This window comes from Schistocerca nitens, chromosome 4 (genome assembly GCF_023898315.1).
Source record: "Schistocerca nitens isolate TAMUIC-IGC-003100 chromosome 4, iqSchNite1.1, whole genome shotgun sequence".
NCBI lineage: Eukaryota > Metazoa > Arthropoda > Insecta > Orthoptera > Acrididae > Schistocerca > Schistocerca nitens.
In genome coordinates, this window is record NC_064617.1 from 756,731,016 (window position 1) to 756,744,587 (window position 13,572).

The 13,572-nt window shown below is 45.0% G+C and overlaps 1 protein-coding gene across 3 annotated transcripts in view; it reads left to right on the forward strand.

Annotated features, from left to right (window-relative positions):
- Window positions 1–13,572, forward strand: part of LOC126253052 (general transcription factor IIH subunit 2) — a 135,717-nt gene that overhangs the window by 34,484 nt on the left and 87,661 nt on the right. Inside the window, exon 1 of one of the 3 annotated variants that reach the window (XM_049954135.1) lies at window positions 7,580–7,645. The exons of the other annotated variants lie outside the window; for them this stretch is intronic. Coding sequence (XP_049810092.1) covers window positions 7,595–7,645 — 51 coding nt within the window. The 5' untranslated portion in view covers window positions 7,580–7,594. Of the gene's footprint in view, window positions 1–7,579; window positions 7,646–13,572 lie in introns of those variants that run through there. 3 annotated transcript variants of the gene reach the window in all.

Here is a 13,572-nt window from a genome sequence, read left to right on the forward strand (position 1 = left end):
AAATTGTGATTTCTGAAGATTACACTTAAGACCGGCAGTCTGTAAGACATGAAGAAGTGTGCAGCGATTTTGAAGATGTTCTTCAGTGGTGGAGCCAGTGACAACAATGTCGTCCATGTAATTGATACACCCAGGGACAGGGAGCAATAATTGTTCCAAGAATCGCTGAAAGAGAGCAGGGGCGCTAGCAACCCCGAATGGCAAGCGTTGGTATTGATAGAGGCCGAAAGGTGTGTTAAGGACCAGAAACTGCCGGGAAGCAGCGTCGAGAGGAAGTTGATGATAAGCTTCCAACAGGTCAATTTTAGAAAAATACTGGTCTCCACCAAGTTTAGTGAACAGTTCTTCAGGACGGGGCATAGGGTAAGTGTCAATGAGGCATTGAGCATTTACAGTGGCTTTGAAATCACCACAGAGACGAATATCACCATTTGGCTTAGCAACGACGACAGGAGAGGACCACTCACTGGAAGTGACAGGAAGCAAGAGCCCTGAAGTAGTGAGACGATCCAACTCCCGTTTTACCCGATCACGAAGGGCCACAGGAATGGACCGAGCCCGAAAAAACTTAGGCCGAGCAGTGGGTTTGAGCGTGATATGAGCTTCAAAGTCGTTTGCATGGCCTAATCCAGGAGAAAAAAGGGACGAAAATGTCGTCGACAAGGAATCCAGTAGAGCATAAGGAATAGCATCTGAGACAATATTGACAGAGTCATCTATGGAGAACCCAAAAACGCGAAAGGCATCGAAACCAAAAAGATTTTCTGCGTTGCTCTGGTCGACCACAAATATGGGAACAGTGCGAACTACGGATTTGTAAGATACCTCATCATTAAACTGTCCCAAGAGAGAAATCTTCTGTTTATTGTATGTCCGTAATTGCCGAGTGACAGGTGACAGGAGTGAAGAACCCAACTGAAGATACGTCTGAGAATTAATTATAGTGGCAGCAGAACTGGTATCCACTTGCATGCGAACATCTCGACCAAGGATTTGGACAGTGAGGAATAACTTCCCGGAAAGGGAAAAAGTACAATTGACAGACAACGCAGAATCAGAATCAGCGTCATGTTCATGAACATCATATATGCGGTCAGATTTGCAAACGGAAGACACATGACCTTTCTTTTTGCAATTGTGACACACAGCCCAACGTTGGGGACAGTCCTCGCGTGAATGTTTCGTAAAACACCGCGGACATGAAGTAAGTTGCCAGGGGTTTTGCTGCAGTTTCTTAGCGGGTTGTTTACGGCTAGGCCGAGGCTGCGCGTGGGAGCGCACTGCGGCCACATAGGCCAGCGGGGACGCGCTGCACGCGTTGTCAACAGCGCACAGAGGTTGTATTTCCCCGACATCACCCCGTGCCTCTATTTGCGCCCCAGCGGCGCGAGAAATTTCAAAAGACTGCGCAATGGAGATTACTTCATCTAGAGTTGGATTCGCCAACTGAAGGGCACGTTGCCGAACTTCTTTGTCGGGCGCTGACCGGATAATAGCATCCCATACCATGGAATCGGCATAGGATTCTTTGTGAACGTCGGTAACAAATTGACACTTTCGACTGAGGCCGTGAAGTTCAGCAGCCCAAGTGCGATAGGATTGTGTGGCTGTTTTTGAAAGCGATAAAAGGCAACACGAGAGCCTACCACATGCGTTTGCTTTTGAAAATAGACAGACAGAAGTGAGCACATTTCAGCAAAGGACAAAGATGCAGGATCCTTCAAAGGAGCCAATTGTGACAACAACCGATACATTTGAGGTGAAATCCAGGAAAGGAACAGAGACTTACATGGTTGTTCGTCCGTGACATGAAATGCCAAGAAGTGCTGTCAAAGACGTTTTTCATAATCAGACCAGTCTTCCGCCGTCTCGTCGTAAGGAGGAAAAGGAGGTACAGCCAACGATGAGAAACGCCCCGCATTTGACGCCGTTACGAAATCGCGAATCGCCACTGTTAGAAGCATTTGCTGTTCAATGAGATTTTGCAATAGTTGCTCGACAGTAGCCATGGAACCCTGTGGGTCAACGGTGAAAAGGAAAAATCCACTACCTTGTCGCCAATTGTTATAACATCAAGTTTAACAAATATATTTCAGAACGACACAACACATATAAGTCACAGAGTAAGTTGAGAAGCAAGACGTGTACACGTTAGCATTCGAATGAGCACTGAGTCCCAGTCTAGCGGCCGCTGCTCGGCTGGCCACTTAGATGGCGCAGCTGCTGCATGGCTGGCAGACAGCGCCGCATGTAGAGGACGCGTGTAATTGCGTGGCAGCGCTTTGAATGATCGGCGAGTCAACAGAAACATTTGGTGCATCTTTTCCTCTGATCTGGCATGTACAATTTAATTAATAGAGAATTTAGCAAATAACATTAAACACATCGTTGTTTTAGTAATATGCTACCTACCTTATTTTACTCCCGTTCCAAATTATTCTGTATTATTTGACATAATCTGGTCCAGGTTTGCTTGTAATTAAGACTCTGTTTCATATTATTATTATTAGCAGGGAGAATCACTGTCCTGGACTGTGTTACTTTCTCAGCAATTATTGAAAATGATGTCAGTAGTGAAACATACCAGCAGCTTTCAAAATTATGGACATCCCCCTTATCACTGTTATAAAAAGTTTATGCACTTGCATATCTACATGTGCTGAACCAATTCTAGTATCCTGGTTTGATAATTTGGACAGCCCACCAAAAGGCATGGACATAGATAACAGCCGTTAGGCTGCGTCCCTATAACCTGCGAGTGCTGTTGTCGCCACCGCAGCAGTGTGCACGAGCCACACCAGCTGCCTTGGCCTATCGGCCTCCATGGGGGCCCTATAAAGCCAGCAACGCAGGGTCTCGGAGGTCAGTCATGTTCTGACTGCGCTCTTGTATCATATGTCATACGCACCATTGTTTGGTTCCTAATATTGCCACATATAGGCTCTTGATTTGGTTCACTCTTTGAACTTGCCATCCTGTCGTATCCATCCATAGCTGTTGTTGTCGACTTCATTCTTGTCCCATAGTTGTTGTCTTCCTGTGGTTTTGATGAATTACCGTTTGTGATGAAGCAAGTTGGGATATTTTTACTTCCCCTCCTGTTTTGCCATCTGCCTCCTTCAAATTCATTTTTTCACTTTTAACTAATTACCATTAACATACGTGAGTATAATGTGCATTTTCATAAAAGAGAAAAGTTGGCCCTCAGTTTTAAAGAACATAACACCAGATCTAATTTTGAGCTTAGTTTTATGTATGTACTTGATTTTCTAATATATTTCAACTATTCCTAGTTAATACTATCGTTACAGGGTGAAATCGGTAATTGTTTTGTAACTTAAATTCTGTTATTGACTTATAAACAAATATAAATTCTGTTCTAATTATAAACATTTGGAGGAACAACTAATAGTATTCTTAAAGTATGTATTTGGCTCTATTCAACTACATGTTAGCAAAGCCAGCCCTGTATTAATTCCAAAGTAATTAACAGTTTTGTCAAAAGTATAGCTTGCGTAGCTATATTTGTTAATTTAATGATTTAAACAAATAATTCAGCCTAACTCTTGTAGTGAAAGAAACTGTCAAAAAGACGGAATTTTTCAATGTATTCAGTTAATTTAATGAGTTAAGTTTTAATTGTAATTTCTGTAAATTAAACACCGAACAATGTGAAGTTTCAGTACCTATTATTGTGAGGATATATAAGGGCACAATGTTTGGTCCCAAGACAGTCCACAGCCAAGTTTCAGACGAGAAACCTATGTTGGTTAGAACAACAACAATGCATCAATGTAACTGTGAAATAAGTGTAACACAATTACGCCCTGTGTTAAAACAATGACAGTGTCTGCTCCATACGTACCTTTTTATTCTTCAAGAAATGTGAATTATGTGGTTAGGCTTTTACTGTTCATAGATGTTAAATAGGAAACTATTGTAGCAGTTTGTGGAGTTCTGCCTGCAAACTTTTAATGAGGCTTATGGAAAGTTAAACAATTGTGCACTGGCTATATTAAATGTCTATGGGGGGGGGGGGGGGGGGGGGGTTGTGAAAAGTGAAAGTAAACAGCTGTGAAATGCAAATGTGTACCTGTCAGCTACATAATTTACAGTAGACAGTACTGAACTTCCACCCCCTATTTTTTTCAGCCAGTACACACCGAGGACAACAAATGAAAGCAGGGAACATCATCACATGTTGACACTCTCGGTCAGTTGGTCTGAGTCTCTTGGTCATGTCAGATTCCGGTTACTTGAGTTGGCAACGAGGTAAAAGGTTCATGGTGCCTTATGGACATGAAACTTGTACAATTCACAGAACAGCAACAGCAACAGCAGCAGCTGCTCCTGCAACAGCAGTTCCAGCAGGAAATTAACGTTTCCATCAGGAACTTCAGCTAGTGTCAGACCAATTACAGGTACACAGTTCACAACCTATCCAACAGTAGTCACCTCCCACCCACCCATGTCTCTGCCATTTAACAATACCAAGGAGGATTGGGACATGTATTTGCAGGAGCTGAAACAGCATTTCACCGCTTTTCTGGTTTCTGATGATGCTCTCCAATGGTCGCTCTTCCTTTCTTGTGCTTCCCCTTAGAAATTTTTCATACTTAAGAAGATGGCTCCCTTCTCAAACCCGGTTGCAGTCACTTTTGAGGAAATGTGTTTATTGCTGTCAGCCTGTTATTCACAATGGTTCCATGTGCTCCCATCACACCTCTAGTTCCATTGGTACCACAAGCAAGCGGGCCAGCCTTATTGCTCATATTTGTGTTAGAGTTTTCACTGGAAGCCTCTTAGGCATTGACATTACCAAGTTTTTGCAGATATCACTACTTGTACTTTCATGAAGATGTTAGCATTTTCACCTTTGAATGTTGATATTGTTAATCATGAGTGCAACACAGAGATGCTAGGGTAGTAGATGGTTCACACAGACTCTATTTTGTGCTGTAGTGTGTCTTATAAAAGTGACGGAAGGATATATTGTGATTTTGAAAACTACATAATTATTTGAAAAACTGATGGGTTAGCTTTTGCTACTCATGAAGGACTATAAATATTAACAGTAATTTTGCTTATAAAATATGTGGTTGTGTAGGAAATTAGAAAAGTTGATGAAACTGTTTTATGCCTCTACGTTGGGAATAGCCCATTTACAGATATAAGCATCCTACTCATGCTGCTTTACTAAAGGACCTACTTTCCTTTACACGTAATGTCAACTGGAAATATCACTTTGCACCCAATCCCAAAACCTTCCCAACAACAAACCTGACATTGAACCCTGCCTTGAACAGTTCTGATCACAATTCCAACTTGATCCACCACCACTACCTCAGAATCATCCTTTACAAGCCTTCCGAGAATTCCTCACATTCAGCATTGCTTCACAGCCTCTCCTCAGGTCCCTACAACATGACCCTAAACTGTCCTCTGTATAACTTTCCCTGAAAGCTGATGACTCCATCATTATCCTCCCAGCAGACAAAAGATCTACCACTGTGGTACTTGACCAACAAGAGTATTTTAGTGAAAGTCTACGCAGCTGTCTGACACTTGTACTTACAGCATCTGCCATCAAGATCCCATCCCTGTGATTCAAACTGACCAGTCCACCGAAAAACCTCAGGCCACTCACAACCGAGTGAGGTGGTGCAGTGGCTAGCACACTGGACTCGGATTCGGCAGGACAACAGTTCAATCCTGCATCCAGCCATCCTGATTTAGGTTTTCCGTGAATTCCCTAAATTGCTCCTGGCAAATGCCAGAATGGTTCCTTTGAAAGGGCACGGCCTATCCCATAATTTCCTAATCCGATGAGACCGGTGACCTCACTGTCTGGTCTCCTCCCCCAAACAACCCAACCCAACATGCCATTCAAAAGGACTTCCCTCAATCCATAGAACTTCTTAACTCACTCAGACCACGCACCCCCAGCTTTTATGTCCTTCCTAAGATATACAAATGCAATCATCCTGACCTTCCTATAGTGGCTGATTTCAGAGCACCCACTGAATGTATATCTGCCTTAGTTGATCAACACCTGCAATCCATAGTACAAAGACTTCCCTCCTATATTAAAGATACCAGCCATTTCCTGGATTGTCTGAAATCGGCGCCCGCTCCACTAACACCAAGCACCTTGCTTGTCACCATTGATGTCATCTCCTTCTATACGCCCCCCACCCCCACCCCCCCATGTACGTGGTCTGCCTGCTGCTGAACATTTCCTCAGTTAGCACCCACCTAATTCCAAACATATGACATCCTTGTTGCTCACCTTAATCAGCTTTATACTTATCAACAACTACTTCACCTTTGAGGGGCAGACATACAAACAGATAAGGGGTACGGCAATGGGAACCAGGATAGCTCCTTTGTATGCCAACCTTTTCATGGGTCGCATGGAAGGAGCTTTCCTTGGATCCATAAGCCTTTAGCACCTGGTTTGGTTTAGATACATTGATGACACCTTTGCCATATGGACTCGTGTGGTGAGGCTGACCTGTTAAAAATCTCTAAATACCTTCTCCCAATTAAATTTCACATGGTCCTATTCCGAATCCCATGCCACTTTCCTTGATGTTGATCTCATTCTCACGTCTGTCCACATCAAACCTACTAACAAACAACAGTACTTATATTTTGACAGTTTCCATCCTTTCCATGTCAAAATTTCCCTCCACAAAAAAATGGTTCAAATGGCTCTGAGCACTATGGGACTTAACATCTGAGGTCATCAGTCCCCTAGAACTTAGAACTACTTAAACATAACCAACCTAAGGACATCACACACATCCATGCCCGAGGTAGGATTCGAACCTGCGACCGTACTGGTCGTGCAGTTCCAGACTGAAGCGCCTAGAACCGCTCGGCCACAGCGGCCGACTTTTCTCCACACAGCCTTGGCATTTGAGGCAAATGTATTTGTTCGGATGCAGACTCTTAACAGCAATACACCACCACTCTCACTTTAGTAATTATCCCAACAGCCTAGTTCAATAGCAGTTTTCTCGGGCCATCACATCCAATCCTAGTGGTGCTGATCCCACCAAAAACAATTTCAGAGCACACCACTTGTCACCCAGTATTATCGTGGTCCTGAATGTATCAGTCAGCTACTTCAACAAGGCCATGACTTCCTAAAATCGTATTCTGAAATGGGATCCATTCTGTCTGAGATTTTGCCCACCACAACTAGAATAGCTGTTCATCGCCCTCCCAGTGTCCGCAATATCCTTGTCAGACCCTGTGCTCCTTCTGCACCCATCTCCCTACCCTATGCCTCCTACCCATGTGAATGTCCCCACTGCAATACTTGCCCTGCGCACCCTCCTATCACCACCTATTCCAGTCCTCTAACTGCCAAAACATATACTATCAAAGGGGGAGCCACCTGTGACACATGTCATATACCAGCTGTTATGTAAATACTGTTTGGCCTGTTACATTGGCAAGACTACCACCAGTTATCAGTCAGGATGAATGGGCATAAATGGAGTGTGTATACAGGTGACACACATTATCCTGTTGCAGAGCATGCTGTACAACATAGCAGACATTACCTTGGTGCCTGTTTCACCACATGTGCCATCTGGATTCTTCCGCCAGACACCAGTTTCTCAGAACTCCGCAGGTGGGAACTAACACGACAAAATGTCCTTTGTTCTCACCACCCACCTGGCCTTATTTACATTAAGTACTTCTATCTCAGCATTTATTCACACTAACCACTCCTTTCTTCATTTTATTTTCTTACAGCTTTCATTTTCTAACTTACCTAATTTTCGCCATCCCGTTCCCACCTCTGTACATAAAATGCCCTTAGCTTTTCACTCTTATTAACTAGTGCATGATGTTTTAGTAGTAATCTCTGTCTTGCATATTACCCTGTATTCCACCTTTAAGCTCTCAGGTATTCAAATGTTGGCCAGTGCAGTTCCCAGCAATCAATCTTTCCTTTTCATCCTATCAGGTAAGTCTCCCCTGACCAGGGTTCTGGGTAACTTTTCTGAACAGTACCCCTTTCCCTAAACCTGTCCAGTCCTTTTCCTTCACCCCTCTTCCTTCCCTTTCAACTCCTTGGTCAGAAGAGGGAGCCACTGGCTCTGAAAACTTTTAAAAGTTAAATTTGTGTGTGTGTGTGTGTGTTCCTCTGCTGCCACTTGTTGAGTAGACTTTTTTATATATCCATTTATACTGTATTCAAAATTAGGGTTAGTTATGCAAAAATTTTAACCAGTCTCTTAATCATTTGGTGAGTTATGTCACTCTGTGCATAAAAATTAGGTCAACAAGTGTATAATGGCAAAGGGTGAATCTAACAAGCCCAGAGTCAAAATCTGCCATTGAAAATTTTACTGGTCACAATCTTTAATGTTAATTATGTCATAAGTTAATTAAACAATGTAAACACAACCATTGTGTCTGGGTGCTCCAGCTAGAATGCAACTGTGCTGAACAGAAGTAGCAATCTGGAGTTGGAGGGGGGAGGGAGTGAAGTGAGCACTGCCTGTTGGAGCATGCAGGAACTAGATGGTGGCAGGACTAGGCTGTCAGGCACAACATCAGAAGGCTGGGGGGGGGGGGGGGGGTGACAAACAAGGAATGGAAAAGGAAAGCAGCAGAGAAGGGGAAGAGACAGGTGGATGCATTGGCAATGTGTGGTGCAGAATGAGGATGACGGGGTGTGAATTGGGAGGAGGTGATAGGACAGAAGGGGGTGTAAACTGGTGGGTGGAGGGTGTGGGGCAATAGGGTACTGTAGATTGAGGCCAGGATGATTTTGGGACCAGGGAATGAGTTGTAAGGATTACTCCCAACTGTGCAGTTCAGGATAGCTGATGGTGGAGTGGAAGATCCAGATGGCCCTGGTTGTGAAGCAGCTATTGAAATTTAGCATGTTACGTTCATCTGCATGTTGTGCCACAGGATTGTCCAGTTTTGTGTTGACCAAAGTTTGGCAGTGGCCTTTCATCCTGGTGGGCAGCTGGTTGGTAGTCACACCATTATAAAAAAGATGTGCAGTGATTGCAGCAGAGCTGGTATATGACATAGCTGCTTTCACAGGTGGCCCAGCCTCTGATGCAGGTGCCCATGGCTGTGCCATGGATTTATTTGTAGACCTGCCCTTCAAAGGAATAGTAGTTATGTGTTATGATAAAGTTAGTAATGTTTACTAGGAATGAGGTACTGGGTTTGGAGTCACAAAGATATTGATAAAGGCAGTGTTCAATAGTGGCTAGACCATGGGCATGAGGGATGTTGATGTATAGGAAGATAGTGTCAAGAGTGATGATGACTAGGGATGCAGGAGGTAAAGAGATGTGGAGAGTCATTGAAGAAAGTGGGTGGTATCTGTAAGGGGGAGGCTATATTTCAAGCAGTTGGTTGTAGGTGTTGGTCATTGAGGACCAAAATTCTTTTAGTGGGTGCACCAGCTACAATGAGGCATGCAGAATTGTTGGATTTGTGGGTCTGGAGAGCATGTAGAAAGTGGGTATGCTTGATGTTCTAGGGGTGAGGAGAGAAATAGATTCAGGGGAGAGGTTCTGGAAAATTCCTAAGATTTTAAACAAGGATTGGAAGTTATGTTGGACTTCCGGGATGGGATCACTGTGGCAGAGTTTATTTGGCAGAGGCCTGCTGCCAGGTAATCACTGTGATTCAGAACAGCACTGGCTGAACCTGTGTTTGGATGTAGGATGATTAGGTTAGGACCTGTTTTGAGGCTGGATACGGCTGTCCTTTCTTCTGCTGAACAGTTGGTGTCCTTTGGAAGGGACCTGGGAAAGGCTGGTGAGGCCAAGTTGTAGGTAAGGAATTCCTAGAAAGTGACTAGATGGAGGTTAAGTGGTAGGGGGGAGGATCACAGTTGGTTGGAAGTACGAACTGGGAGAAGCCAAGTTCAATGTTGACATTAGGTTGGCTTTGGTGATAGGGATTGGTGGCAAAGAAGTGTTCCCATTGCAAGATAGGGAGAAGGAGAGTAGGTCTTTCACAGGTCCGACATGGCTAGTAGGGCAGAATGTGAAGCCTGTGGATAGGACTGAAACTTCTGCGGAGCTGATTTTGGTAAAATGGTTAACACTTTGGGCCCTGAGCCATAGCACATGAAGCTCTACCACAAGGCGTAGCTGTTGTTAACATATTTTAATTTACTACAACTCTTAAATGGTTTTTTTTATAATAATGACATTACCCTTATTGAAAATCATAAACTTTCTAGTTTGAAGCTATGTATAACACTTTGTTCTTTTAATTAATATTTGCTTTCATCAAACTATCAATTATAGCATCGTTTTTGAAAAGAGGAAAAATTGGTCAAGGATATATGCACTTAATGCTCAGAAGGAAAACTACATTATTTTAAACATGAATTTTAATAATTATTTATACTACTTGTTTTATATACAGTAACCTCCTTTGGCTTTATTTTAAGATGCAATTTTGGTCTTTGTGTGATGAATTTTGAAACACGGTAGTTTGCACAATGCCACTTTGCATTTACTACACTGGTAGCTTGTGTCTTTACGCCACACTTTCCCAGTAAGGTTTTTGCCTCTCAGAGAACACACTACACATTGTTTTTGCTTCTGTTTATTGAATATTTGTGTCTCAATCTTTTCCAGAAAAAGTTTCCAGTTGATAGCCTGGAGAGTCTCGAAGTACCAGGTTGTGGTTCGAGTTCTCTGCTGTCTGCAAGGCCTGCACTGATAGTTGCCATAAAACTGTGATGTTGTGAGGCATTTTACAGTTACCTTGTTGTACAATATACTTGAATTTATTATCACAATTAGTATTATGTGGAATGACAACTTTCTCCACCACTTCACAATTTGATGCTCCACCACACAGGCTGGTTTTGACTTCTCTCTGCCTCTCTTATCAATAAACGTCACAATCTCAGCAGTGTACCTTGTACTTATCATGTGCACATTTCTCTTGTCGTTCCACAGAATGCCAAGATATTTCCTTTACACCTAAAAATTAATTCACCTCACCTAAGTTTCGGATATTTTATAGCAGAAGATAATCCCTGTAGTGGACTGTTAAGGCAGCCAGTCCACAGTGAAGTAGCCAAAAGGGCACGCGTCAACTCACGCCGTCTGGCGTTAAGTCTGGAACAGGATTCGTAATGAATGTGATAAAGAAAAGAACGTAGCTAGTAGAACACTTAACTTTTATGTCGTCCTTTGGTATACAGCAATCTTGATGAGACAAGTGAGACTATCTTGAGATACATGCAATGGTACAAATGGCGCCTTGCTAGGTCGTAGCCATTAACTTAGCTGAAGGCTATTCTAACTGTCTCTCGGCATATGAGAGAAAGGCTTCGTCAGTGTAGTCGCTAGCAACGTCGTCGTACAACTGGGGCGAGTGCTAGTCAGTCTCTCGAGACCTGCCTTGTGGTGGCGCTCGGTCTGCGATCCTGACAGTGGCGACACGCGGGTCCGACATGTATTAATGGACCGCGGCCGATTTAAGCTACCACCTAGCAAGTGTGGTGTCTGGTGGTGACACCACATTCCTCCCCCGCAAATCGGCGAACGGTCGTGTGATAAGGCTTCCGCCCGCCGTGGGGAGGACCCCACGTTGACGTATGCGATGGGGTGGGGAGCCTAACAACAGGCGAGGCCGTGCCACCCGCACCCTGCCATTCGGTCCGAGGGGAGCTAGGAAACGCCCGAAAACCTAGTCCAGGGTGCACGTCAACATGCGGTGTATGCGCCCGTAATGAGACAGGAGGGGCCGAAGGGTCGACCTCTATGTGGTCGGGGCACCCGACGGGCGAAGACGACATCTGGTCCGGAGCGGGCAAGAGTTCCATGGCGGAGTACAGCTGGTCACGGGAAGCTATCGGCGGCGCGCGATCCAGGGAGGCGCTGGACGGCTGCAGCGAAGCGTCCACTGCGGGCGGCGGCTGCGGCGCCGGCGGCGCGACGCCATGGGGCAATAGGGAAGGCAGCGTCGGTAACACCTGGGGATGAGGCGAGCCAGTAGATGGGTCCCCAGGGCGCTGACTGGACGGCACCGTCGCTGAAAGCAGACGGGGAGCAGCAGAACCCGGGCGACGACAGAGGCGCAGCTGATTGAGATGCCGACGCACCTCACCAGAGGCCCCCAAAACCAAATACAATGCGCGGCCGAGGCAGCGAAGAATGCGCCCTGCGAGCCAACGCCGTGAACCGCGATAGTTGCGATAATAGACAATGTCGCCAGGAGCAAAAGCAGGAGTCTGCTGCCGCTGCACAGGAACCTGATGCGGCGGATGCAGCAAAGACATCAAGGTGCGATGAGGACGACCGTGGAGCAACTCAGCCGGCGAGCGACCATCGCGGGGCTGAGAGCGATACGAGGACAAAAAGAGCAACAATCCGTCCTCCTGAGAATGCCACTCTTTCAACTTCAACATCTGTGACTTGAAAGTCCGGACCAATCATTCAGCGGCACCGTTTGACTGTGGCGAAAACGGCGCGGATGTCAGATGTTGAATACCATTGGCCTTGCAGAATGACTGAAATTGGGCAGACATGAATTGTGGGCCATTGTCGGAAACAATAGTCTGCGGAAGACCTTCAATGCAAAAAATAGCGGATAACGCTTGGATTGTGGCAGAAGACGTCGTGGAAGACATCCGGACAACAAAAGGAAAATTACTGAAAGAATCGACCACAACCAACCATCGAGCATTCCAGAACGGACCAGCAAAATCGATGTGTAAGCGTTGCCAAGGGGAAGTGGCTTTCGGCCAAGCAAAGAATTTCCGCGGCGGTGCGGATTGTTGGTCGGCACACGCCATGCAAGAAGAGCACATATTCGTAATTGCAGCATCGATTCCGAACCAAGTACAGTGCTGACGAGCAAGTTGTTTCGTGCGCACTATACCCCAATGTCCTTGGTGGAGAAGCCATAAGACAGGACTGTAACGAACGTGGGACCACGACTCTGGACTGATCATTATCAGAACGCAACAACAAAACACCACGTCGTACAAAAAGTCTCTCCTTGTGAGCAAAAAATTGGCGACCTCATCACGCAATGCGTGTGGAACATTGCGCGCTCTGAAAAATTTCGGTTGCGCGTTCACTTTCAGTTCCAAATGTGCTTCATAGTTCTTAGCGCAACCACGGCCCGGTGCAAAAATGTCTGCAAAGTCGTCACATAGACTAGAAACACTGGCGGAAGGCAGTCTCGTTCACTGATAGTACCTGATTTACTATAGACATGTTAAACAACTGAAATAAATCTAACCCAAACAAGTTCACTGCCGAAGAAGAATGAAGAACGTAAAATGACACAAGTTTCGTTTGTTCCTTGTATGTAGCAAGAAGAGTGCACTGTCCTAACACAGGGACAGCTTGTCCGGAATAACTCTTGAGCTGAACATTTGCGGCACGCAACGGAGGTGCGCCCAGTTGTTTGTACGTGGCGTGATTGAGCAATGAAACTGCAGCTCCGGTATCGAGCTGGAATGGTATCACTTGTCCGGCAAAGTCCAAATCGACAAAAAGTTTATTGTCCTGCTGACGACAAGAGCGACTGTTGGTGTGCAACTTGAAC